General features: G+C 38.4%; 1 protein-coding gene across 1 annotated transcript in view; it reads left to right on the forward strand.

The window, feature by feature from the left end:
• Positions 1 to 4,642: 4,642 nt before the first annotated feature.
• Positions 4,643 to 24,127, forward strand: part of stab1 (stabilin 1) — a 69,448-nt gene continuing 49,963 nt past the window's right edge. The window contains 15 exon segments of the mRNA XM_020931654.2: positions 4,643 to 5,035; positions 5,365 to 5,427; positions 8,868 to 8,986; positions 10,448 to 10,563; positions 13,029 to 13,114; positions 13,199 to 13,268; positions 13,989 to 14,084; positions 15,060 to 15,173; positions 15,845 to 16,032; positions 18,653 to 18,789; positions 19,376 to 19,503; positions 20,449 to 20,525; positions 20,941 to 21,063; positions 23,680 to 23,814; positions 23,913 to 23,984. Of these exon segments, the coding sequence (XP_020787313.2) occupies positions 5,368 to 5,427; positions 8,868 to 8,986; positions 10,448 to 10,563; positions 13,029 to 13,114; positions 13,199 to 13,268; positions 13,989 to 14,084; positions 15,060 to 15,173; positions 15,845 to 16,032; positions 18,653 to 18,789; positions 19,376 to 19,503; positions 20,449 to 20,525; positions 20,941 to 21,063; positions 23,680 to 23,814; positions 23,913 to 23,984 (1,521 nt within the window). The 5' untranslated portion in view covers positions 4,643 to 5,035; positions 5,365 to 5,367.

Raw genomic sequence — 24,127 nt, forward strand, 5'->3', positions numbered from 1 at the left:
TTTGCACAGACTTTTTCTTGTGGTTTTGGGAGACCTTTATTGATACTTTGCAGCTGATGTCCTGGGGGTGTGATGCTAACTTTAAGCATGCTCTGTCTGAGGCTTTGTTAGACTTTAATCTGACCAGAAAGAAGTTATTTTGTTAGAATTTCAACAGATGAGTTGGTTTGTGTTGCTGAATCTCAAATAGCATTACTTACAAGCTAGCTAGCATTATCCAACTGTTTTTTAGTTAGCCACTCTCACATTTTTGTTGAAAATCAAACATAAACTTGACCATGAACGCTCACAGGCTGCTGAAAATGTGAAATTTGAGGGCTTGTTTACACGAGAACGCTTGCGGGTAAAAACAACAAAATATTTTATTGGAAATGCCTTTCGTTTAGACGGTGACGACATTTATGGGGCTTAGAAACGCAAAAATCTGAAACCCAACCTCGAGAGTGGAAAACCTGAATGCGCTCCGCTGTACTGTAGCATTTCAGTCTACACAAAGCCCTGGGGTTTCAAAATGGCCGCCCACCCATTCAAGTCAATGGCCGAGCTCAATGGCGCATGATCCCAGATTAGCCTTGCCCCGTGAGGTACTTCCGGTGGCTGTGGGCCGATCAAGCATGCACAGTAGGCACACATGAATGCACACAAGCGCGAGCTTGTGCATCACGTGATTGTTTTGAACAAATGGAGCAAGAGGAACTAGAGCGGGACAGATTATAAAGAGTTTTTTTCAAGACAACTGAAGGGTTTTGAGCTGAGAAAAAGTTTATGATCTAAAAATAGGTAAAGATTGCCAACAAATCCAACATTTTTGAAAGATGTAGGTGCTCTGTCAGCCGAACACAAGCAGTTTGTGATTAAATCCTCTCTCAGCCCATGGGATTTTTTTCAGATGAAGTCCCAGTGAGTGACCACTACGTCAATTGGAGGCAGCTACAAGCAGCAGCACCCTGTCCAGTTATTTTAATAGATTCATGGTTTACACTGCCCAAGATGCAAAACTCTGGTCAGATCTGCTCACGTCTCGTACGTGTTTATGTCATACATACAGTACACAGAAACAAACATGTCGGATGGCATACATACCCAATCAAATTCCACACACTTTTGTGTCACCGTATGCACGCACATTCCTTCCCGAAAGCACTCATCTAAATGCGGAATAAACAGTGAAGACTCGACACCATTTCATTTAAATGTAGCCCAAATCCATTTTTAATTTTGTCTTCAGTTTTCAGACTTAGATCTTAAAACTTTTTCATCTGTGTTTGCTTATGTGTGCATTGTGTCTTTGTGGTAACTGGTGAACATTCCGCCAATGCATCCAGATGTAGAACACCCCCGCTTAATGTCACTGCAGAGTATCAATAGACCCAGGATCCAATTTGTGCGACTTGTCCCTGGAACCATCCTTCTAACAGTGCACTGACAGTTTTTGAAAACATTTTGACCAAAGCTGGACTCAGCAGTTAGTTTGTGATGCGTTGGCACTTCACTAACACCTTTCTGCTTCCTGTCTGCGTGACCTCACTTCCTGTTCATGTCAGATATTACCACAGGGATCAGCAAAAACTATAGGAATGCTCCAGGTCAGCGGAAAACTGGGAATAGACAAAAGGTAACTGGAATGTACAATAATTTAGGTAAAAAAAAAAAAAACATGCTACATTTTCAGGTGAAGTGTCTCTTGATGTCCACACTCATGACTAATAATAATGTTTTCAATTTATATATCACCTTTCAAATTCAAAACACTTTCGGTTGCAAAATAAATCCACTACACAGTCTGTGATGGTAAACTTAAGACAGATCTTAACAGAAGACAGAGCTTAGAGGGAAGACGATGGAGGCGAGATTGCCAATTACCATTTTACACACCAGTCAAGACACAATGACCATCTGATCCAAAATTGGAGTAGAACTACCAACCTTCTGACTTGTGGGTCAACACTCAAACCACTGAGCCAAAGGCAAAGTGTGTCTCTCTCATTTCCCATGTTCCTGTCAGCCCCTAAATGCTCTGCCTGCCTGATGCAGCGTTTTCTGTGTTTTATCGTTTTCCTTTCATTGTTCTTAAACCTGACCTCTGATCTTCACTCATCAAACAGGAAGTGTCAGACAGCTGATCAGAACTAGAACCCCATTCAAGTTTAGTTCTGGTTCAGTGTTGTCGCATTACGTACCTCCTCCAGTCTAACTGACTACAGAAAATGTTGCTTTCTTTAGTTTATACCTCTAAAGCTGCAATGTTTATTTTTCATCTTCAGATCCACTTCCAGTGTTGGGAAGGTGACTTTTAAAATGTATCCCCCTACAGATTACAGATTACATACCCCAAAATGTAGTTTGTAATGTAATCCATTAAATTACTTAAAGTGAGTAACATAATCTGTATGCTTTGGATTACCTGATCTTGTCATGCTCTTTAAAACTACATGAATGTACCAACCACATCTTTTTTGTTCTCTTCACACTGGCTGTTGAGCCCAAGTCTCCATGCAGAGGCTTTTGTTTGCTGTAGAGAAGCAAAGACGAGGATCTTAACATGAGATGTTTTGTCTGCTAAAAGACAATCAAAAGCCCAGTCTTTATTTAACCAGATTAAAAATGTTATTGATAGAGAAATTATTTTTATATGAAATCACTGATGCCTTAAATATGTCCATCCAACTGTTAGGTGACATATTGTTTAGCCCTGGTTTAATCCTGGTTTAGTCCTGGTTTAGTTCTGGTTTAGTCCTGGTTTTAGTCCTGGTTTAGTTCTAGTTTAGTCCTGCTTTTAGTCCTGCTTTTAGACCTGGTTTAGTCCTGGTTTTAGTCCTAGTTTAGTCCTGGTTTTAGTCCTGGTTTAGGGGATATAGCCCAAAATGTGAAAACAGGAAAATACCGCCATGTAATCCATTTATTTCAACAAAGTAACTGTAATCCGATTACCACTCACTGAAACAGTAACTGTAACTGAATACAGTTACTCATAATTTGTACTCTGATTACTTAACTCTGGTACATGTAATCTGTTACTCCCCAACACTGGCCACTTCTACAACATGACGCTAGGAAAGAGCTTCTGTTTGTGAAGTGACAGTGACTGAGTTTATCCTAGTAACTGTTTGGCACTGTGAACATTGATTTAAATATAAGACCAGTGTTGGGGAGTAACAGATTACATGTACTGGAGTTACGTAATCAGAGTACAAATTATGAGTAAGTGTATTCGGTTACAGTTACTGTTTCAATGAGTGGTAATTGGATTACAGTTACTTTTTTGAAATAAATGAATTACACAGCGGTATTTTCCTGTTTTTTTCTCAGTAAATCCACTCATTGCCGGACACTAAACCAGGACTAAAACCAGGTCTAAACCAGGTCTAAACCAGGACTAAACCAGGTCCAAACCAGGTCTAAACCAGGACTAAACCAGGACTAAAACCAGGACTAAACCAGGTCTAAACCAGGTCTAAACCAGGACTAAACCAGGTCCAAACCAGGTCTAAAACCAGGACTAAAACCAGGACTAAACCAGGTCTAAACCAGGTCTAAACCAGGACTAAACCAGGTCCAAACTAGGTCTAAACCAGATCCAAACCAGGTCTAAATCAAGTCTAAACCAGGTCTAAACCAGGACTAAACCAGAACTGAGCCAGGATTAAAACCAGGTCTAAACCAGATCCAAACCAGGTCTAAACCAGGTCTAAAACAGGATTTAACAGGACTAAATCATGCTGTGCGGACCGTGTCTCCTCGTCTTCTATCAATAATATTTTTTATTTGGTTGAGTAAAGACTCGGCCTTTTCATTGTCTTTTAGTAGATAAAACATCTTATGTGAAGATTTCCTCGTCTTTGCTTCTCTACAGCAAATCAAATAATCCAAAGTATTCAGATTACATTACTCACTTTAAGTAATTTAATGGATTACATTACAAACTACATTTTGGGGTATGTAATCTGTAATCTGTAGGGGATTACATTTTAAAAGTCACCTTCCCAACACTGAATAAGACAAGTTTAAACTAATGAACTGGCTTTTTTAATGCTTCACAGGTCGATGTTTTGACTTGTAAAGTGAACACTTGGTACATACTACACTACTACACTAAAAGCTTGGGCAGTTTCCATTCATTTTTCTCCTTTATTTCCAGGATTATTTGCGCTTTAGATTCTCACTGAAAGTATCTTGAACTTGTTTTAGATTTAGAATGTAAAAATGTATATTTACTATATATTCCATATATCTTGCATCATATTTTTGATGTCTTTTGTGTGTATGAGACCTAAACAAATAAGAAAGGCAACACTACATGAGAGGGTGAGATCAAACTTTTGACTACCAAAGTATACAGTTTTATAACAAATATGCTGACATGTTTTACTCATAGAAAAAGCTCCTATTTATAAAACACATTATACTTGAAATTATTAAATTCATAATGTAGATGTTTAATATAATTCAGTGTAACTTTAGTCAAATTGAACTCAGTTGTGCTCATCTAAACCCCTCTATGTGAGTGGGTTTAGGATAAGTGTGTTTCAGTCAGATCTAGATCAGCTTTAACTCTCGTTTCGTCCTGATTGAACAGTTATTTCAGAAATGAAGGGAAAAGGAAGTGAATGAGGAAGGAAGTCTAGAGAGAAGCTTTGGGAGCTGCATCGGTGGAAGTGGACCACAACTAGCCCTGCTTTAATCCTGGTTTAGACCTGGTTTAGTCCTGGTTCAGTCCCGGGGTAGTCCTGACTTGTCCTCACTGTGACTTTTATTCTTCAAAAACAGGAAAAATATGACGTGGTGAAGGCTTCCTGCTGCTGCGGACTCCCGGATCCTGGTTCAGTCTCTGGACTTCAGGCTTGGACGAGATTTCACTTCGTCTAAATGTGACTTTTAGGCCCACATTGATTTTTTTTTTGTCTGCATGTATTTGACATTTTCGACTCTTACTCATTTTAACCAATGTTGTAATGTTTGTGGATATTACGCAAGAATGGACAAGTTTTAAAGACGGACTTGAATTTTACCCTGCTTTTTTTTTTATTATTCAACTGTAAGCACGTTTAGTTCTTCTTTATAGTTCTTCAGAAAACCACCTTATAATTTCTGTCTTAAAATGACTTCTTCATTTTCATCACTAACCTTCACTAACCGTCCTGAAAAGTGACTCTTGTGGCTCTTACTTCAAATAATTGTTCTTTGTATTAATTTATAGCAACTAAATACAATTACAATTTTCGTGTAATTTATGCTGAACATTTGTACATTTTAGTATAATAGCGTGCCATATTTCTTATTTTAAACTTTGCAATTTGTACGGAGAAGCTAAAGAAAGTTTGGACTGTCTACGTATTTTTCTGCTCACTCTGCTGGTTCTTACAGAGGATGAAGTTATTCTTGCTTTTGGTTATTGCGGCTGCCGTCCAATCAGAACCAGAGACGAAGGTAAGACTTTACTTTGATCGGATGCCCATACATAATGCACCTTTAACTTATAATAATTTGTAACATTTCTGAAGCAGGGTACGCAACTTGCCTCCATGCAGATGTTAATATGTTGACTGGAATTATCCACAGTATGGCATTAACCTTATACAGTGTTGGGAAGGTTCCTTTTAAAATGTATTCCCCTACAGATTACAGATTACATGCCTCAAAATGTAGTTTGTAACGTAATTCATTAAGTTATTTAAAGTGAGTAACGTAATCTGAATACTTTGGATTACTTGATTTGCTGTAGAGAAGCAAAGACTCGGAAATCTTCACATAAGAAGTTTTGTCTGTTAAAAGAAAATGAAAAGGCCGAGTCTTTACTCAACCGTATTAAAAATATTATTGATAGAAGACGAGGAAACATGGTCCACACAGCATGGTTTAGTCCTGTTAAATCCTGTTTTAGACCTGGTTTAGTCCTGGTTTAGTCCTGTTAAATCCTGTTTTAGACCTGGTTTAGTCCTGTTAAATCCTGTTTTAGACCTGGTTTAGTCCTGGTTTAGTCCTGTTAAATCCTGTTTTAGACCTGGTTTAGTCCTGGTTTAGTCCTGTTAAATCCTGTTTTAGACCTGGTTTAGTCCTGGTTTAGTCCTGTTAAATCCTGTTTTAGACCTGGTTTAGTCCTGGTTTAGTCCTGTTAAATCCTGTTTTAGACCTGGTTTAGTCCTGTTAAATCCTGTTTTAGACCTGGTTTAGTCCTGGTTTAGTCCTGTTAAATCCTGTTTTAGACCTGGTTTAGTCCTGTTAAATCCTGTTTTAGACCTGGTTTAGTCCTGGTTTAGTCCTGTTAAATCCTGTTTTAGACCTGGTTTAGTCCTGGTTTAGTCCTGTTAAATCCTGTTTTAGACCTGGTTTAGTCCTGGTTTAATCCTGGTTTATTCCTGGTTTAATCCTGGTTTAGTCCTGGTTTTAGTCCTGGTTTAGACCTGGTTTTAGACCTGATTTTAGACCTGGTTTAGTCCTGGTTTTAGTCCTGGTTTAGACCTGGTTTTAGACCTGGTTTAGACCTGGTTTTAGACCTGGTTTTAGTCCTGGTTTAGACCTGGTTTAGACCTGGTTTAGTGTCCGGTAATGTGTGGAATTGCCAAGACAAAAAAAAAAAAGAAAAAAAGAAAAGGGGAATAGCCCCAATTGTGAAAACAGGAAAATACCGCGGTGTAATCCATTTATTTCAACAAAGTAACTGTAATACAGTTACTCATAATTTGTACTCTGATTACGATTACATAACGCCGGTACATGTAATCTGTTACTCCTCAACACTGACCATAGACTTAAAGAAACTTTATTTTTCCACAAGGGAAATTAGTTGGACACAGTGGCTCAAACATCACAAAATATTCTAATAACGAAGAGAAAACATATTTAAAAAATCTAAATATGTAGTAAAAATAGCAAGAGACAAAATAGCGAAATCTGTGGAGCAGCAACTCTGTCTATTTGGGATGTAACAATAACCAAAATATCGTGATATTGTATCGTCAAAATTCTCACAATAATATCGTGGGCTCTCACAGTATATTGAATTACAAGTTCCTTCGCTTAAATACATGGTTTTATAGTAGTAACAGCTTATAAACATCGGGAACTACATATCCCATGATTCATTTCAGTGCAGACAACATGAAGAAATATGTTTTTTACTTGAATTCTTGGGATTATGGTGGAAATAATTCACACCAAAATCTTGTCAAGGTATTTTAAAAGCAAAACAATTACCTACATCTACAATTACATTAGCCTCCCCAAAATAATGCAATAAATACCGTGTGTACGTAGGTACCGTGAGATTTGGATATCGTTACATCCAGTAGTAATGCATGTGTACAATATTTATTTCAGCAATAAACACACCTGTAACTGAATAAATGCAAGATCGATGAATTTAATTCCATATTGGGGAACTTTCAGACAAAGTTTTATTGTCACTGTGGAGACAAGATGGTGCTAATCCTTCCTCAGAAAAGTTATAGTGCATTTTTAATTGACTCTTGTGAGCTTTAAGCCATGTTTACAGAAGCCGAGAGGGGTCACAACAAACGCAAACGCCGCAACAAATACAAATGTGACAACACAACAAAAAGCCACAACAGAAGTGACAGCGGGACTCTATTTCAATGCAAACGCCGCAACAAATACAAACGCGACAACACAAACGCAAATGACACAACACATTAAAAAAACACAACACATTAAAAAGCCACAACACATTAAAAAGCCACAACGGAAGTGACCGCGGGACTCAATTTTCAGACGGGACCAATCAAGCGGCAAGTGAAGAAGAACTACATTGTGAAACGAATAATGATAAAACAATAAATTACTTTTACTTACGTTTCCAACTTCTCCGTTCCTTTACTTTTCACGTCATTTAACAAAATGCTCCAAATTCTCCATAGCACAGCAGCCTATTCATTCATACTTTCCGAGTATATAACGTATATTCTCGTAATATTATGACTTTATTTTGACTACGACTTAATTCTCATAAAATTACTACTTTGTTCTCGTAAAATTACGACTTTATCCTCATAAAATTATGACTTTATTCTCGTAATATTACAACTTTAATGTCGAAATGTTACGACTTTATTCTCGTAGCGCCAGCATTTTATTTTTTTTTATCTGACCCTTATACTCCGTCGTAACTGTGATATCAGTGGAAGAGTGGTAATGTCTTATGTTTTTTAAGGTTGTAATCCAATATTTGCATTACTGTGTTTACCCCCATGCTGCCCAACACACACACACACACACACACACACACACACACACACAGACACACACACACACACACACACACTGTGATAATTTTCTCTCTCACTCTCATACACACACAACACAGCAATCGAGTTTAAGGAAACAATCATCATTTCACATGTTTTTCTATGATTCTGTGGTAAAAATGACTTTTCTCCAACACTTGTGAGGACATTGTTTGTGGGATTAGTGTCATATTCAGCTCTTGCAGGTTACAAAGTTTTGTATGTTTCATGCTGCACATATTTACCAAAGATCTTGTAAGTGTTTTCACTGTCATATACAAATCTTTTAGGATTCAGATAAAACATGTTAAAATGGTGTATGATTTGTCTATACCTTTTCCATATGGGAGAACTGGACAGGGCAAACCAGGACACAATTATAGCAATGAAAGCCAGGTTAAAGCAGAACTAAACCATGACAAAATGTTAAGGATGAATTACTTACCGTACTTTGATAAAGGAAAACAGGACGGAAGGTGGTCTAGGTTCAGGCTGAGTGCATGCAGGAGTACACCAGCAGAACCGAGACGTTTGACATCGTAAGAGCTTTGTTCAAATCCAGATGATGATACAAGAATAATTTTGTGGGTTTTTTTTTTGTTTTTTTTTGTTTTTTTGTATTTACAGAAAGGGCGTGGCTTCTGTCAGACGGAGGACCTGGTTGAGACCCATGGGCCCTGTAGTTCCTGTGCCACTCGCTACACATGCCCACCCAGGCAATCCACTCTCAGGACAGAGAACTGCACGTAAGGACCGAACCAGGACCGAACCAGGACTGAACCAGGACTAAATACAGGACTAAAACCAAGGCTAAACCAAGACCAAAACCAGGACTAAAACAAGGACTGAACCAGGACCGAACCAGGACTAAAACCAGGACTGAACCGGGTAAAGAAAACAGGAATAAACCTGGACTAAAGCAGGACCGAACCAAGACTGAACCAGGGCTGAACTAGGACTAAATACAGGACTAAAACCAGGGCTAAACCAAGACTAAAACAAGGACTGAACCAGGACTGAACCAGGACTGAACCAGGACCGAACCAGGACCGAACCAGGACCGAACCAGGACTGAACTAGGACAGAACCAGGACCAAACCAAGACTAAAACCAGGACTGAACCAGGACTGAACTAGGACTAAAATCAAGACTAGAACCAGGACTAAAACAGGACTGATCTAGGACTAAACAAAACTAAAACCAGGACTGAAGCAGGGCTGAACTAAGAGTAAACTAGGACTAAAACCAGGACTGAACCAGAACTGAACTAGAACTTAAAGTCTTGACTAAAACCAGGACTGAACAAGAACTGAACCAGAGTTAAAACCAGGACTAAAACCAGGACTGAACCAGGACTAAAGTCAGGACTAAATCCAAGACTGAACCTGGACTAATACCGGGACTGAACCAGGACTAAAACAAGACTGATCTAAACAAAACTAAAACCAGGACAAGAACCAGGACTGAACCAGAAGTGAACCAAGTATAAAACCAGGAGTGAACCCAGACTAAAGCAGGACCGAACCAAGACTGAACCAGGGCTTAACTAAGAGTAATCTAGGACTAAAACCAGGACTGAACCAGAACTGAACTAGAACTTAAAGTCTTGACTGAACCAGGGTTAAAACCTGGATTAAAACCAGGACTGAACCAGGACTAAAGTCAGGACTAAATCCAAGACTGAACCAGGACAGAACCAGGACTAAAACAAGACTGATCTAGGACTAAACAAAACTAAAACAAGGACTAGAACCAGCACTGAACCAGAAGTGAACCAAGTATAAAACCAGGAGTGAACCCAGACTAAAGCAGGACAGAACCAAGAGTGAACCAGGGCTTAACTAGGACTAAACTAGGACTAAAACCAAGACTGAACCAGATCTGAACCAGCACTGAACCAGGACTAAAACCTGAACTGAACTCTTATTGAACCAAAACTAAACCAGGACTATAACCAGAACTGAGCCATTACTGAGCCAAAACAAAACCAGGACAAAGGAAACACAAGAAGATTTATTCACACATACAAAAATAAACATCAAAAGTTTTAAAAAGTTGAGTAGGCATAGAGTTGGTTAGTCTGGGACTAGCCAGAAACCAAGGACTTGAACAATCAGTAAACTAACCAAACCACAACCAAAGAACCTGAGGAGGCCTAAACCAGAACTAAACCAGGTCTTCTCTTGGTCTTCTCTTGGTCTTTGCAGGTACCAGGTATCTGTTGGGGGCCGTCAGTTGGAGTTATCTGGCTGCAGGACAGTTTGTGGGCGCCGCTACTTTAGGTCCAAATGCTGTCCTCAGTTCTGGGGCCCTCTCTGTCTTGGTAAGAAATGTTTAAATAAATCCACACATTTTTATTTAATCATTACCGGTAATTGTTATTTTATATATTCTTTTCTTTCACACTACTAGTAGCCTACATAAAGTTATTTTATTGTAAACGTAACAAAGTCCTATCCTGTCTTAACCGGTCTAAACTTACTGACTTGTTGTGTTTTAATTTGAATATATCTACTGCTCTCTATGCTGTGTAGGTGTGGTACAGTATGTATATATACATTTATTAGGTAGAGTTTTATTTTACGTATGTCAGGATCATAGACTGTCTAAATAAGATATATTTCTATTTTGAAACATTCATAAACTTGGAAAAAATGCTAAATAAGTGCGTCTTAATTTTAATGTATATCCTGCTGCTGTAGTTACTTTTATTTGTTTGTCGTGATATTAAATAATTATTATTATTATGCTACTTTGGCTATTTTAAGTAAGTTAACTTATTGTTATTATAACTTCACACATTTTCTGACTTTTTTTTTATGTAGGGGGATCTTAAGAGTGCTTTGTTTTCTTTTTCTTTTTCCTGGTATCTTAATCATCATGACAGTGATATTTTTATGATTTTTATTCTGCTTTCATGCACTTTTCTAGACCTGTGTGAATGTTAATATATGCCATGTTTTCTGATTTATTTGTTTTATTTTTAACATTTGCTCTTTGAAAAACATTAGTTATGTGTTAACCTTGTGTGTTAACGTTTGCTGTTAGGTTGTAACTTTAGTTTTCAAGAATCATTCTTCTTCCATTGTTATATTATATTTTCATGCCTGTTCTGGATAATTGTGTGTATTATATTATTAGGTTTTAAAGAATTACTAAAATAAACAACTGTATCTGGGTAACTCTCCTAGGTAACTCTCACTTTTAAATGATTAAAGGTTGTATAGAGGATTTTTTAAGGAAAGTGAAATACAGCGACAGTCCTTTTTCAAATGTTGTGCATGTGTGACACCACCTTCCTCCTCCACAGCTCCCTCAGTAGAAACACCTCCTCCCGCCTCTTTACTCTAGAAATCACACTTGTTTACAGCCAGTGTGCGTTCAGAATTACTGTTGAAGTGACCTGTCTAGAAATAATTTAGCGACCGACTCGTCAGTTTTTAGACCCTTCGTCTGCTTCAGTCGCGCAATCGCTGGAAGGAATTTCCAAGAATCACCTCAGTTTGTCTTTGCTCCTTTTCCCCTTCTCTTCTTCTTTAAGCGACCTCAAAAATGGACTTTCTTTTGCGGCGAACTGGTCGTGGATTCTTGTCCTCCATCACAACAGACTTTGTGCAAACTGCGAGGAAGCTACAGTTTGAAAAAGCCTCTAAGAACCGCTGCATAAACCACGTAATCCCTGTACGCTGGCGACTCAGTTACACTAGAAACATAGGGAGTTTGATTGACAACCTAACAGCCAATAGAAGATGAGGGAGCCTCGTTGTGTATTGGCTGATATTTATCTGGCCTCACTACATCCACAGTTGCTAGATTTTCATTATTATTATTATTATTATTATTATTTTTGGTCATCATAATTACAAACTGCTGCATCTCTGTATTGGTATTTTAAACTTTCATTGACAATTTGAAACAAAAAAAAATCCTCCATACAACCTTTTAATTTGCATTACTATCTTGTTGTGAACTACTAACAAATCAGTGCAAATCTTTCGGGGGCAGGAGTGCTACTTGGATTGCAAAATTGTCCTTTTGGTGCTCTTGGGTAACGGGACCAGTCTCAAATACAAAGATGAAAAAGGCTCTCAGAAAGTACAGATGAATTAAAAGCTGTTAACAGCATGTGGCAGATGAAGTTAAAATCAATTATTTATTAATTGATGTCATAGGTGTAGGTCACATGTTCAAAGCAGACTGACACCTGTCACCTGGTGCATGATGGAACATGTAGGCTGAGCAGATTTTACTTTCAAGATATTAAAATATAATTCATGTTCACAATAGTATCAATAGTACAATTCACAACAACAAATACATAGTACAAAAATGCTAGAGATACAATATGTTGTTTTGTACTTTTTGGCTGCGTTCAGACTGCAGCCTGAAGTGACATAAATCCAATTTTTTGGCCCCTATGTGACCTGTATCTGATTTTTTCAAATGCGACCCAGGACACTTGGATATGTGCTCCTGAAACCGATACATATCTGATCTTTTGACATGTGACTTCAATGTGAACGGCCAAAGCGCATTCATTCGACCTATGCATTTAACGTTCACACAGGGGATCGCATACAAGTTGCATTTAATTGGAAATGTGAATGACCTCACAAAAACATCAGATTTCACAAAAAAATCGGAATTGAGCATTAAGCCCTGCAGTCTGAACGTAGCCTTTGAGTGCCTCAGCTTTTTCACTAACAAATCAGATTTAGGTTGTAGCAATGCTTACAACTTTCTACTCTGAAACTTTTGCAGTTTTTACCATTTGTTTTTTTCCTGCAGCATGTCCAAGTTGGGCTGGAAAAACGTGTAACTACAGAGGCTCCTGTTCTGATGGAGAGACTGGGAATGGAACATGTGTCTGCGACGTCAGTGTTTACTTCATCCTCCTGTTAATGATTCTGACAGTTTGAGCCTGAGCTTGTGTTTCACTGATTGCTTGTGTGTTTCAGGATAAATTCTCTGGTTTTGCTTGTAGTGAATGCAAAAACCCAAACGCCTATGGAGTGGACTGTGACAAAGGTATTAACTCTACAATTTTGAAGTGTTTTGGGTAGGTTATATATTAAGCCTTGCTATATGACTTGTCAGAAAGTAGCTTCACTTTTCAGTATAAACTTAATAAAACAACAAAAAAAGCCCCCATTTCCCCCCAACCACACACACCGACACAAATTTGGCTAAATTAAACAAAAGTAATGTGGTAGTGCAATATAAACACACCACTAGGCCCCCCTACATTGACACATTACAGCCAATTCATGATTGAAATTCCTTTTCTCTCCCTTTCTTCCTCTTTTTTTTACCCTCTCCCATTTTTAAATAAACATTTTTAGTCCCTATACTTAAACTAATATTATTTTCACCATCATCATTTCCTTTCATTTTTTGCTATTTATTACAAACTCAAAGCATAATTTTAAAGGCATTTCATGTGTCAGTAAATATTTTCATAGTTTCACCATCACACCAAGGACTGCAGTATAATTAATAGCGCAAACTATGGTGGCCCAACATGGTCTAAATACTCTCATCCTCCAAAAAAGTAATACAAATGATACTTTATGCTAGTAGTATTGTCATCATGAACATATAAATAAATAAATTTTATCTGCACAGCAGACCTTTTTTGGTCAACAGAGGCAATAATAATAAAAAAAACATTCAAACATGAGCTGTCTCTGTGTCGGAGTTATTCTCAATCGTCAGCTCTGCCTCCTGTTTTCATTTTGTGTGTTGCAGAATGTGACTGTGAACACGGCGTCTGTAACAAAGGCCCAGAGGGAGATGGGCAGTGCTTCTGTCAGCCTCCGTACACCGGCAAACGCTGCGACCAACGTATGTTACAAGGACCCTGACATAATCAAACATTTTATTTCTTGTTGTTGGCTGTTTTCAGATTCTCTGAGTTTAACATTTCAGCCTGTGAAGTTCAGTTGGGTTGAGTGTAATATTGGGATATGGTTGGAGAAATGTTACTAGATATAGAGGTGTGAGACTATTGAAAAAAAATGTAGCATCACAGTTGTTGTTTCAGAAATATACAAAATTAGACTAGTAATTGTAATGTATTGACATGACCTGCATTTTAACATGCAGTGTTGGGAAGGTCACTTTTATAATGTATTCCCCTACAGATTACAGATTACATACCCCAAAATGTAGTTTGTAACATAATCCATTAAATTACTTTAGGTGAGTAGCGTAATCTGAATACTTTGGATTACTTGGTTTTCTGTAGAGAAGCAAAGACTAGAATATCATAAACATAAGATGTTTTGTCTGTTAAAAGAAAATGAAAAGCCCAGTCTTTACTTAACCAAATTAAAAATATTATTGATAGAAGAGGAGGAGACACGTTAACGCAGCATGATTTAGTCCTGTTAAATCCTGGTTTAGACCTTGTTTAGACCTGGTTTAGACCTGGTTTAGACCTGGTTTAGACCTAGTTTAGACCTGTTTAGACCTAGTTTAGACCTTGTTTAGACCTGGTTTAGACCTAGTTTAGACCTGGTTTAGATCTAGTTTAGACCTGGTTTTAGTTTCTGGCAATGAGTGAAATTACTGAAAAAAAAAAAAAAAGCCCAAAATGGGAAAATGGGAAAATACCACTGTGTAATTCATTTATTTCAACAAAGTAACTGTAATCCAATTACCACTCACTGAAACAGTAACTGTAACTAAATACAGTTACTCATAATTTGTACTCTGATTGTGAAACTCCGGTACATGTAATCTGTTACTCCCCAACACTGTTAACATGAGATGCCCACCTCACCCTGATTTTTTTCTCTGTGTATCACCGGTGGGCAGTGAGCTCCGGGTGCCGCTCCTGCCCTCCGTTCTCCTACTGCAAAGGGGATGGAGACTCAGCTGTTTGTGACTGTCTGCCCGGACACAGAAGAACTAACCAGGGAAGATGTCCAAGTAAGTGGACCATGTTATATTCAGTGTTGGGAATGTGACTTTTAAAATGTATTTTTCTACAGATTACAGATTACATACCCCAAAATGTAGTTTGTAACATAATCCATTAAGTTACTTAAAGTGAGTAACGTAATCTGAATACTTTGGATTACTTGATATTGTCGTGCTCTTTAAAACTACTGTTAGGTGTCATATTGTTTAGTCCTGGTTTAAGTCCTGATTTTAGTCCTGGTTTTAGTCCTGGTTTAAGTCCTGGTTTAAGTCCTGGTTTAAGCCTTGGTTTAGACCTGTTTTAGTCCTGGTTTTAGTCCTGGTTTAGTCCTGGTTTTAGTCCTGGTTTTCCTGGTTTTAGTCCTGGTTCAGTCCTGGTTCAGTCCTGGTTCAGTCCTGGTTCAGTCCTGGTTCAGTCCGTAAACGGGACTGGTTTCTATTGTCATACCATAGTGGAGAACAATATGGATGTTGTTGGGATATTTTCATACTGATAAGAGGATTCCTGACCTTGAGATGATATTGCTCTTCCTGTAATGTTCCACAGCAGGAGAAAGTTACAGGTCAGATCTGTGAGTATTTGAGGTTACCACGCTCAACGCAGTATCATCACTATAGAGAACAAAATAACCTGAAAAGTTACAAGTGCACCTTTAAGCATGTATAAACTTTTTTGTCAGCTGTGTGCTCCGCCCGGGACTGTGACGTGAACGCAGAGTGTTCAACTCAGGGGTCAAAGGTCACATGTGCCTGTAAATCAGACTACGAGGGAAATGGTCGAGTCTGTGTCCCCAAAAACCCCTGTAACCAGAACAATGGAGGGTGCCCTGTGAACTCCACTGTGTGTGTGTTCAGCGGAGCCAACAAGGTCAGTCCTGAGAAGCTGAGATACTAATGTCATATATATTTTAAAGCTCCTAGATTACACAAAATTGACTCTTGTGAGATTTAAGCCATGTTATAATGTTGTTACCTCATCAAAACAGACCTGGAGATGTGTTTTGGTTCATTCTTCACACGTTTGAGTTACTCTATCACGCGGGTCACTTGGACGCAAATGCAACACAAGCATTCAGGCAAACAAAGGCTTAATTCAATAACAGAAAGTGTCCTTTGACAGGTAATGTTTAATATGGGAAATCAGACTAAAAAGGAACTACAAAGGAATATATGATATATTTAATGTGAACTAAAATCTCTTCCAAAAACTGGGAAAATACTGCTGGAATAAAACCCCAGTTTTTATAGAAATTGCGATAAAATCAGTCTTTCTGGATCAGATCCAGATCAGCCTTTGGAATATGAAAGAGGATCCCATTGTCCATTGTCCATCCCTGAGTCAAATTTCATGGGGTTTGGTCAATAATTAACTGAGATATTGAGAAACAAAATTTTTTTACCACCTCCAAAATGAAATCAGTTCTTCCTTTTCACATTTCCAACAAATCCTGAAAATTTCATCAAAATCGGTCCATAACTTTTTGAGTTATGTTGCTAACAGACAAAAAACAAACAAACAAACAAACAAACAGACAAACGCCAGCAAAAACATAACCTCCTTGGCAGAGGTAATAAAGCAGAATGCACACAATGTAAACAACTGAATAGAGATCAGGGTTTCAGAGAGCTAGAATGTATGTCTACACAGGTCAACAATCTGGCAAAGCCTGAGTGAGCAGGAGGAGTATATATAAACTACCCTGGGCTGATTGAGGAATGAGAGGCAGCTGCAGGAAAAGGGAGGAAGGCAAAGCAAAAGGAGGACCAGAATAGACAAAGAAACGGAGCTGGACTAGGGAAAACAAACAAAAAGGCAGAACTGTGACAAACTCTTTATTATTAGTCTGTCCACATGTCCAAAGCTCAAAACGCTCAGTTCCACCTTGTGATGTCATGAAGTGGTAGTTTTCAAGTTAACAGCTCCTTTTACCTTTAGTTTAGGGCTTGCAATTATCCAAATGACTCTAATGATGGTGCATGGAGTTTAAAAACACAGTGGAGCACTTTTTGTATTCCATCATGACATCACAAAGTGTTTTCTGATTGAGAAAAGAACACAGCTAAATATGCAGTTGATTTGTGTGTTAAACATGTGTGAATGAAACAAAACACCACTCCAGGTCTGTTTGTGATGAGGAAACAACATTATATTATATATTATATTATAGATTAGAATATAGAGTAATACGGGCCCTTGAAACACTTTTGGACACCAGGAAAACATATTTCTTTTTGGTGACTTTATTGCAGTCGTGCTTGGTAATGCTCAAGGCTTTTTTATCACAACAGTCTGGTGAATGTGTATGGATGCAGAAGTTTAAACTGTTCATTTTTGTGAGAATAATCACAACATTGTCAAGCAATATTTTAATATGTAAACAGGGCTCATCATTTGACAAAAAAAATAAATAAATCACATATATTATAGCCATATTGATCCATCATGATTTTTACTTCAGTTGTACTTGTCTTTTTAAATGTAAATAAAAATCACTTTAATATCTGAACAAAAACCATTTACCACACAAAAAAAAAACAACAACAACACATTTCTCGTCACATTTCCAGTCTGCGCTCCAAACCTCATGCTTTTCCTGACAGACAATTGGCTGTAGATGTGTCATCAAAACATAACTAAGCATATTAGCACAATTCGTAACAAGCACAATCAGAGATGGCAACCTGGTCCCCCATGAGGCATCAGTGGGGGCAGTTCATCACCACAGAAGCAGCTTATGAGGAGCCCAGCCCATACCCCCGTTATGTGTGTGCCAACTTGTGTAATGATTGGGTGAGTATTTTAGCCCGCAGATGGTTCAGAAATGGCTGAAATTGCCTGTCCTTTATAACGGCGTGACCTTTCATTTGACTCGTGTGACCTCAAATGATCTCAGATTGTCACTTGGTACGGGGGCTTGACCCCGTACCAAATTTGGTGACAATCAGTCCATAAATCAGGGTGACCAGACGTCCGTTTTTCCCCAGACATGTCAGTTTTTTGAGCCTTGCCCTGAGCATCCGTTTTTTTTTTTTTTTTGTTTTTTTTTTAAGTGATGGAAATGTCTGGGTTTTCATTACCTTTCATTGGGCCATTAAACTGAGCAGCTCTCGTAGCTCTCTGTAACTCAGAAGGAGCGAGCAGACACAAACAGTCGGTCAGTCTGCAACACGTGAAGCACAAATACACATTTAACAACGACTTGTACAAGACATTCCCCGTTTTCCGTCCTGGTCGGGATAAGTGGGAGGTCATGTGCACAGTTTGCGAGGTGAGAGTAGCTCAATGTTGAGGCCCCACCTCTCACCCCCGGTAAGGTGTCTGGGGTTTCACAAACAGAAATATGGTCACCCTACTATAAATGACAGAATTATCACGGGTGGACAGACACACACACACACACACACAGAGGGTGAATGCAAAACCTGGTCAACCCTTCTGGGACCAGGTAATGATAAGTATTAACCTGCTGCTTGTGTGTTCTCCTCAGGCCATGTGTCAGTGCATGTCAGGGATGAGGCCAGTAGGGGGCAATGCTCAGTTCGGCTGTGAGCTGGTGTCAGCCTGTTTAAAGGACTCCTGTCACCCCTCTGCTTCCTGTCGCACCGGATTGGACGGACATGCCAGGTCACAGTCTATTTGTTCAATGTCATTAAACATCATACTACATTATTTTTATTTCCAGTTGATCATATTATCAATCCGAAATGAATTCATATTACATTACATTACTAACTAGACTGTTTCAGACTTTACAAAAAAACTAAACAAAAAAATCACTATGTAATAAACACTGTATAATGAAACCAAATTGAGACTTTCAATAATTTATTTATAAAATGCAGCATGATACCATAAATGTGTTTTGTATTGTATTCATGATAAAATTTGAAAATATTTAGGTAACAGGAATTTAGAAATGGCTTTTATATCTTATTTACAGTTACATATGTTTACATTATCTCCATAAGACATTTTTATAGTGCTTTATGGTGCAGTTGCATTCCTGTTTTGTAAATTTCTTAATTTGGTGTAAAATTTACAAACACAAATTCCTGTTTTCCATTCAAATTTTTATTGTTAATTGTGATGCAGAAAAACAGTCCCTGCTTGTGGTCTGACAGCTTTAAGTGATCAAAAGCACGCTCTGAAAATCGTATTATTTTTTTCATCTCTCATAATTCATACTCGTGACTATGACTTCTGCCTGTAGGTGTGAGTGCAGTTCAGAGCAGATCAGTGATGGGTGGAGGTGTTATGGAAACCTGATGGAGCAACTTCTTGAACTGGATCGAACTGGAGATCATCAAGGAAATCTGACCGCCACCATTACTCTGTTTGGTCAGTTTACACGAAAATTTCAAAAACATCTCCATGCAATTGACTAAACATACATAAGATTTATATCCATAATACAATACAGAACGTACATACTTTATTCAACCACATCACCAACACAGTGTAAGAACAGTTATTTGATTTGAGGGCTTTAGATGGAAATTGGGTGTTTTTAAGTGTTACGCAACAATTAGAATTTTTGGCAAACGAGAGAAATTTGCAGCTTTGGTGAAAATCTAAGTGCTGCCTTTATGGATTTAATCAATAATAGTGAACTCTGAACTCAACAATTAATGGCTTAGCATTTTAATCCTCATACTTAAAGGGACAGTCTGGAATTTTGGTCAAAGGACTTAATTTCCACCATTTCTAAAGCAAATCTATTATTACACCAGACTATCGATGTAAATGTCTGTGTTGATAGAATAATGTTTGAAATAAAACTAACCTTACATCACATGAATCGTCACATGTTGAGGGACTATTTTCTTATATATCAGTCCGCCTCTGCCAAGTTTTCTATCAGGAAGTACAACTCGCTGCTGCTCAGACATACATCCTTCAAATGCAAGGTTAGTTTTATTTCAGACATTATTCTATCAACAGAGACATTCACATTGACAGTCTGGCATAATAATAAATTTACTTTGGGTGTTTTGTGGAGTGGGTAAGACTGTTTTTAGTGTCAGGCTAACTACGGCCGTTGACATGCACTAGCCTAGCAACAGCGACCTCTGTAAATACAAGGACTGGATGGAATATTTTAAAAAGTGTCTCCACACATCTCCAACACTGTGGCTCACTAGGAAATGAGTCTCTATGTCCAAAATTCCAAACTGTCCCTTTAAAATACAGTTAGTACAGAAAGTGTTATAAAATCAAAGCTTTAAAAACTGTGATGTGCACTTATTATTTACTTACATTATCTTGTATTTTCATGCATTTCAGAGAAAGGCTGCTCACTGCTGCTGAATCATAATGGGCCCTTTACAGCCTTTATCCCTCTGCTCAGGACTCCACTCACGGTAGGTCATGTCATACATGGCTCCAGATTTAAAGGCTTATTTACGTGGAAGATATGCACTGGAACACTGTTTGCTGTCGCTTTCACAAACCTTATTCATACAGGAGTCAAACTGGAATTATCCCTCAATTCATACTTTACAAGGCTGCTACGCTGGGAAAAGGGGTTCTGCATGCATGTCTATAGGGGAATGTTCACCAGTCACCATGGTGATACAAGTCATGCGCTGTAGATTATGTTGTTTTATGGCTAGTTTTCTTTTTTAGCTTTTAATTCAAGAAAATGTCATTGGATTAGATTAAAGTTTATGGTGACCTATTACTAATCATCACTTACTTCAGTGTTGCTTTTAATTTCTTTGCTTTTGATGCTTTGCTAACTACAGGTGTCTGTGTGTGTCTGTATGTTTTGTGCAGGGCGTGAATGAAGAGGAGGTATGTAAGAACCACCTGATCTTGGGAGAACACCTTTTCAAAGACCTGGAGGGGAAGGACTTCAACCTGTACGGAGGAGGACGACTGCGCAGCAAAGGCAATAAGGTCAACACTCAAAAAACATGGAAAACTAATCATTGCATGCAAAAATTATTTATTAACATTGGGCAAACCGTAGATATACATTTTAGCCATGTATGTTTTGGTTTTTTTTGGTTTGTTTACTCTCAATTCCCTAGATTCTCATAAAAAGGCATTTTAAGCAGTACAAACACTTAAATAAATGCTCGATTATAGATAAGAGCGAAACATTACAGGCAAAGAAATAACATCTCCATGGTAGCCAACCCCCCACCAGAAAAATGGTATGGTGCCCCCTTAAGTAGGCTTTAAAGTCTGCCAAATATTAACATGGAAACAAGGAAACAACCTCTCAGAGAAAGTCTGAGTGAAGGTGTGCACGTGTGTTTTTGTGTCTGCGTCAGAAAACATAAGTATCTATTCTTTGTCCAGTTTCAGTTAGACTCTCTGCAGCTTGTTCTTCACAAAAAGCATCTTACCCTGTCTGGGTCAGGAGATGGTGTGGTACTGGCCATCCAAAATATAGATTTCAGAAACTCCTGTGTTCACTGGTCCCTTCCTCTGAACAGACTCACTGACCACATCGACAGACCAATAATCATTAATCAATAAATTTCCACATTCCAAGTGTGAGTACCTGAGATGCAAAACAACATTCTCCAGCTAAACTCTGACAAGACTGAAGTCATAGTGTTTGGTCCACAGAAACAAAGGGACAGTGTCAGCAGTCACCTCCAGTCTCTCTCTCTAAAACCTTCAAATCAGGCAAGAAATCTAGGGGTAATAATCGACTCAGACTTGAACTTTAACAGCCACATCAAGTCAATAACATCTGCAGCCTTTTACCATCTAAAAAACATAGCGAAAATCAAAGGTTTACTGTCTAAAGCAGACTTGGAGAAACTTATCCATGCGTTTGTCTCCAGTAGGTTAGATACTGTAATGTTCTGCTCACTGGTCTCTCCAAACGAGCTGTGAGACGCTGCAGAACATCCAGAACGCTGCAGCTCGGGTCCTGACTCGAACTAGGAAGTACGAGCACATAAGTCCTGTGCTCAGGTCTCTGCACTGGCTTCCTGTGCCTCAGAGAATAGACTTTAAAGCAGCTCTACTTGTGTACAAGTCTCTCCATGGCCGAGCACCAAAGTACATCTGTGACATGTTAGTGTCATATGAACCATCTCGCACTCTGAGGAGCTCAGGGACCGGCCTCCTGCTGGTGCCCAGAGTCACGACTAAACAAGGGGAGTCAGCGTTTCAGGTTCATGCAGCTAAAACCTGGAACAGTCTGAACATGTGAGACAGACTCTTCTGTGACGCTGTTTAAATCCAGACTCAAAACATTTCTGTTTAACTGTGCATATAACTGAAAGGTTTTCATTCCGCACTCTTCTCTCCAATTTATGTCTCTCTTTTTTAAAATTTTAATCTTCATGATTATTTATGTTTTGATTTGTTTTTATTATGATTTTAATGTATTTCTTATTCTGTAAAGCACTTTGAATTACTTTGTGTACGAATTGTGCTATACAAATAAACTTGCCTTGCCTTGCCTTTACCTGAGGGTAATCCTTTAGATCCCAGAACTCTACCACTGAAATCTTCTTGGATTTTTTGGAACCTTTTGTCTCACCAGATGCCACACTGGTCAGATTTTCACATAGATTAAGGTCTGGATGTGCTGTGTTTGTTTACAACAGAGTAGAACTGGACCAGGTCTTTCATGTTCCTCTAGATGTTGAAGCCCAAGTTGCCCAGATGTTTGGTCTGGTCTATCAGAGGTCTGGTCCCATCTGTGGTCCTTCCACCAGGGGGCAGCGCTGCACTCCCTCCTTGGGCTCCGTCCGAAAATAGACAAAAATACATCCTTCCTTGTTCTTCCTTCTCCTTATTGCTGACCTCTGAGAGCTACATCATGAGGTCAACAATAAGGACCAAGGAGGAGGAAGGAGCAGTGAGTAGAAGGAGCTGTTCCTGTTTTAGGGAGATCTGGATCCTCCTAACCAGGCAACTGTCAAAACTACAACTCTCAGAAAACAGACTACAACAAGAGTCTTATGAGAATCATTTGAACCTTTCAGTCTTTACAGTCAATGTTTTCATCTCAACACTAGCCAACTTAAATAAAGTGACTGTACACAATAAAGTGACTTTACACAAGTAAACAGACTGCTTAAATAAGCTGCACTAAACCTGCACTCGTGTGATCTGCACACGTACGATCTCAGAAAAGTTTAACATAAACCACCTCCAATGCAATATACGCACAGAACAGACTCACCATGAGCAGCACATCCCTCTGTCACAGAAAAAACACATATTTTACCGAGTCGTGTCCTTTAGTCCAACAGACACTGAACCACATCAGTGGCACAAGGAGCGAGCAGTTTTTTCAGCTCTTATAGTTTATGTAATTGCCCTGTGGTTTTAATGTTTGGTTTTCTGTAAAACGTAAACAAATGTGTGCTAAGCTGCATTAAACACATTATAATATCAAACAGACTTATGTGGCTATATAGTTAATACTTTATGTGTTTTAAAGTTTTATTCATATATGCAGAAGTATTTGATTTTTTTTTAAATCCTGTTTTATCTAACCATAATTTTATTTTAAGTTTGATGTTTGTTAATGTTTCACAGAAGCTGATCTTGATGGATGACCCCACTGTTGTTTACTCCGTGCTCAGTGAAAACCATCCAGCTGCAAACGGAGTCATCCACATCATCAACCGTGTGATGATCAGCTCCATGCACAGACCCACTCGCAATGAAAAGGTACAGTTAGGCCTGACTCAGTTCTGATCCCTGATCCCTAAAACCTCATTTGAACGTGTTTTTAGTTAATTCAATTTTTTTTTTTTTTTTGTACGCAGTATGCTGACTTGACGATTGGTGAAATTTTAAGAAAAGATGATCAGTTTAACCGCTTCCTATCTCTGGTGGATGTGGGTATATTTTTGGCATTGAAATTTAAAAAATTATTAATGTCATTTTTAAATTAATTTGTGTAGTTAATTTTTTGTTGTATGTTTTTATACATTTTGGAAATTTGTTCTAACAACAACAGTGGAATGTGTTACTAATTATT

Source organism: Boleophthalmus pectinirostris, unplaced genomic scaffold (genome assembly GCF_026225935.1).
Source record: "Boleophthalmus pectinirostris isolate CB_2022bp ecotype Guang Dong unplaced genomic scaffold, ASM2622593v1 HiC_scaffold_23, whole genome shotgun sequence".
Classification (NCBI taxonomy): Eukaryota; Metazoa; Chordata; class Actinopteri; order Gobiiformes; family Gobiidae; genus Boleophthalmus; species Boleophthalmus pectinirostris.